The 3,687-nt window shown below is 64.0% G+C and overlaps 1 protein-coding gene across 2 annotated transcripts in view; it reads right to left on the reverse strand.

The window, feature by feature from the left end:
- Nucleotides 1-2,211: 2,211 nt before the first annotated feature.
- Nucleotides 2,212-3,687, reverse strand: part of GPIHBP1 (glycosylphosphatidylinositol anchored high density lipoprotein binding protein 1) — a 10,881-nt gene continuing 9,405 nt past the window's right edge. Inside the window, exons 2-3 of one of the 2 annotated variants that reach the window (XM_023520315.1) lie at nt 3,293-3,409; nt 2,212-3,190 (exon numbers count right to left, since the gene is read on the reverse strand). In XM_023520315.1, coding sequence (XP_023376083.1) covers nt 2,949-3,190; nt 3,293-3,409 — 359 coding nt within the window. In that variant the 3' untranslated portion in view covers nt 2,212-2,948. Of the gene's footprint in view, nt 3,410-3,687 lie in introns of both variants that reach the window. The other variant, XR_002776185.1, reaches the window with a different exon arrangement.

Here is a 3,687-nt window from a genome sequence, read left to right on the forward strand (position 1 = left end):
GGCCTGAGGTCTCCCCTGTGCTCAGCTGGTTCATGGCAGCATCTGGGTGCGCTGACCTTTCCCCAGTCCAGGGGCCCCTGCCAACCCCGGCGGGGGGGTGGGGGACGCCGCTTGGAATCTCTCTTCTCAGGGATGTCTTGCTTTGGGGTCACTGCCTCATCCTTACCCATGTCCTGCTTTGGGCGTGCTGCCTCATCCTTATGCATGTCTTGCTTTTGGGTCACTTCCTCATCTTCACCCCATTCTCATGGTCAAGAACAAGGACAGGAAATGCAGCTTCGGACACCTGCTTCCTGTTTTGGCAGAAAGAAGTTCCAAGGAGCCAGGCCTGGATGGGGCGAGGTGAGCGGAGGATGGCAGGTGACTCGAGGTGGGTGAGGCACACGGGATGAAACGGATCGGGGTGGGTGGGAGGAGAGGAGGGCACCGGGCTGCAAGGGAGGGGTGCCTAGGGAGGGTCTGTGCTGAGGGGGACCTCCGAGCCCACTGGCATCAGCCATCAGGTCGTCAGGTCGTGTGGGCCTAGAAAAGAAGGAAACGCTGTGTCCTCCCTGAGCTCACTCCCAGTGCCGGGCTGGGCGGGGGACCCGAGGTGGCCCCAGGGACTAGTTTCAGGGTGCTAGTGAGGCAGCTTGGGAAGGGGCCCCTCAGCCCAATGGGCTTGCTCGTTTTCTCCCCGTTAGGGTTGAGTGGGTGGGGGTAGGGCTCGCTAAAGGGAGCAGGGCTAGAGGGCCAACCTGAAGCCGGGAAGAGGGACAGAAAGGAGGCCTTTACGGGGGAGAGCACAGGAGCCGAGTCCCCACCCAGGGCCAGCTCCAGGGGTCAGAGCAGGGACCTCAGCACAGAGAGGCTAAGTAGCTTGCCAAGATCACACAGCCAGGAAGTGGCCAATTCAGACTTCAGGCCTGGCTGGCATCTCAGCCCTGGGGGCTTTCGGGCCCCTTTATCATCTTGGGGATCCCAAGGTCACACTGAGAAAGTGCGGGAAGCCTTGACGGCATCTGAGCTGCAGGGCAGAGTCCTTACTCAAGGCCACCAGGCTCCGGAAGTTTCCAGCATCAGGCTCTTGAGGGCCAAGCACTTGCACATGCCTGGGGTGATGGGTGTGCTCTGGAAGGTCACCAGGGCCTGAGCCCCGTCTCCTCTGTGCCTTTTTGGCAGGAGCCTGTTAGGGGCCAGTGAGGAATGGGGGCGGCACTTTCTGCTTCCCCAGGTGGAGGAGGGGTGGGCCCAGCTGCCGTCCTGGCCCCAGGACCCTGGAAAAGAGGCTGTTGCACAACTAGAAGCTCGAGGCCAGGGCAGCCGCTGTGTGTGGCTTCGGACTGAGCCCGAGGCCCCTCTCCCACCTGGTGCAAAGGCCTTGAGGGGGTCAGCTCCGGGGGAGTGTGGTGGGGTCGGTGAACTCGCATCTCTGCAGGGCTTAAAGGCGGGGGGATGGGGAAGGAAGAATCTGTGAATGTGGGTGGGGTTCCCCATCAACGTGATGGGTGGTACTGACAATGGCTCGCACGTGTCAAACGCTTACTCTCGGCCAGGCATGGGCTCTAGGCCCTTTACATGCGGCCCTCGTTCATTCTCCCTGCAGCCATACTGCAGCCCTACTGGGGGGCTTGCCTACCCTCCCACTTAGCAGATGAGGAAACCAGCTGAGGAGGTGAAGGGGTTCGCCCGGAGCACGAGCTAGAGAGTGTGGGGTTCACTCAGGGCATGAGCTAGAGGGCGCGGGCTGAACATGTGAACACAGGCAGCATGACCCCTGAGCTGTGCTCTCATCTGCTGTGCCTTGACAGGGGCTGCCTGTGAGCACGTGTGCATAAGTGTGCGCACGTGCACGAGTGCTTGCGTGAGTGCAAGTTACGGAGACACCTCACATAACTGGCTTCGGCATGCGGAAGTTTATTTCCCTCCCAGGTAATGGGGCAGGCAGGGCGGGGCTGGTATAGTGGCTCCAGGTCATTGGCGATCCAGGCACCTTCCTCCATGCTGCCCTGCCATCCTCATGGTACAATGTGGATGCTGAGCTCCAGCCATCATTCCAGCCAGCAGAAAGCAGGAAGGGGAAAATGGAGAGCAAGCGCTTTGCTCGGGAGGGACAGGCAGGAGAGGGCTTCGGGCTTCCTGACCCCAGGAAGTTGAGCTAGTGGGGATTTAGGGGTCCTCTAAGCTTTGTTCCCTAACTCTCCGATGGGGAAACTGAGGCCCAGGTCAGCCCTCCTCCCTCTCCTCCCAGGGCTCTGTCATGGCTCCAACTATTGGCAAAAGCAGGATTTGGTGCAGTCAAGGAGGCCAAGTGCCCAGCTGCTAACAGCGCGGCCCAGCCAGAGCAGATACTGGGGGACCCAAAGGGACGGGGCTCCCCCCCAGCCCCCCCACTGTCCTACTCCTGTTCTCAGGAGCCCACAACCCTGTTTCACCCCCCTACTCCCGTCACACTGCCCCCCGCCACTCCCCTCCACCTATACCTGGGCGGAGGGGCTGGAAACCTCACCTCAGCTGACCTGCCTGCCTCCCCCTTGCTGTAACTCCAGCCCGTCCCCACCCACAGCCTCTGCAGCCCCCTCTCAAAGCCTCCCGGAGGCACCCTGGAGGGCGGCGGAGTGGGTAGAGGGGGAAGCTGGGGGGAGTCGGGGGGCTCCCTGGCACCGGGGCACATGGCATCTTCTCTGCCCGGAGCAGTGCGGACCTGTCCTGTGAGAGGCTGAGGCCTCCTCGCCCGGAGGCCATGTGCTGGCCATCCCATGGTCCGGGCAGTGGCAGAGGAGGGCAGGGACACCGGACGGGACCCCGAGGGAATGCAGATGAGCTGGGAGGAGCCAGTGCCGGCTGGACCATTCAAAACGCTCCAAGTTTACTCTCCAAAGCTGGGGGCGGGGACAGGAGGGGCCATTGGACAGGGTGCTGGCCCTCCAGAGTGCAAGCCCAGCGGGGAGGCGAGGGCGTCGCCCTGCTCAGGACCCCGCCCCCAGGAGGCCAGGGAGGAGGCTGAGCAGCAGGGCGGTGGCCAGCCTAGCGGCGCCCCGGGGGCTTCCTGCCCCACTGCCCTGAGGGCCCTGTGGGCCCTGCCACGGCGGGACGTTGCACAAGGTAGTCTGGCAGCAGGTCACGGTCATCAGGGTCGTCTCTACTTTCTTGGCGAGGGGCTGGCACGCGTCCGCACACCACCCTGAGTAGGTGGTCAGAGGACCAGACCCTGGTGTGGGGGGCAGTGGAGAGAGGGCATGTCACGCTGGAGAGGCGGGGGCAGGGATGAGGGAGGGCTGTGTGTCCTCCAGGCCCTGGGGCGGCAGCTCACCGGTGTCCCCTTGGGATATGAGCGTTTTGCAGACGGTCTGGCCGAGGAGGCACCTCTGAGTCTGGCTGCAGCCCTCTCCGCTGTGCAGGGACTGGCAGGCGAAGCATCGTGGCAGCTCTGGGGGGCGAGGCGGGCTCAGGCTGGGGGTCCGCAGCCCCGAGACCCCCAGCGCACCTGCGGTCTGGCCCTTCGCCTCCTAGGCCTCCTCCCGCTTCCTGTTCGCCTTGCCACGTCAGATGACCTCCAAGAAAGCGGCCCTGCTGGGGCCTCCCTGCACCCCGCACCCCTCCGCGGGACTAGCCAAGGCCTGGGTACACGGGGCGGGGCCTGCTGGGGCAGCCCCAGGCCGGGGTACAGGGGCCAGCCATGCGGGTGGGATGCTGGTGACGCCCTCA

Source organism: Pteropus vampyrus, unplaced genomic scaffold, assembly GCF_000151845.1.
Source record: "Pteropus vampyrus isolate Shadow unplaced genomic scaffold, Pvam_2.0 Scaffold256, whole genome shotgun sequence".
Taxonomy (NCBI): Eukaryota; Metazoa; Chordata; class Mammalia; order Chiroptera; family Pteropodidae; genus Pteropus; species Pteropus vampyrus.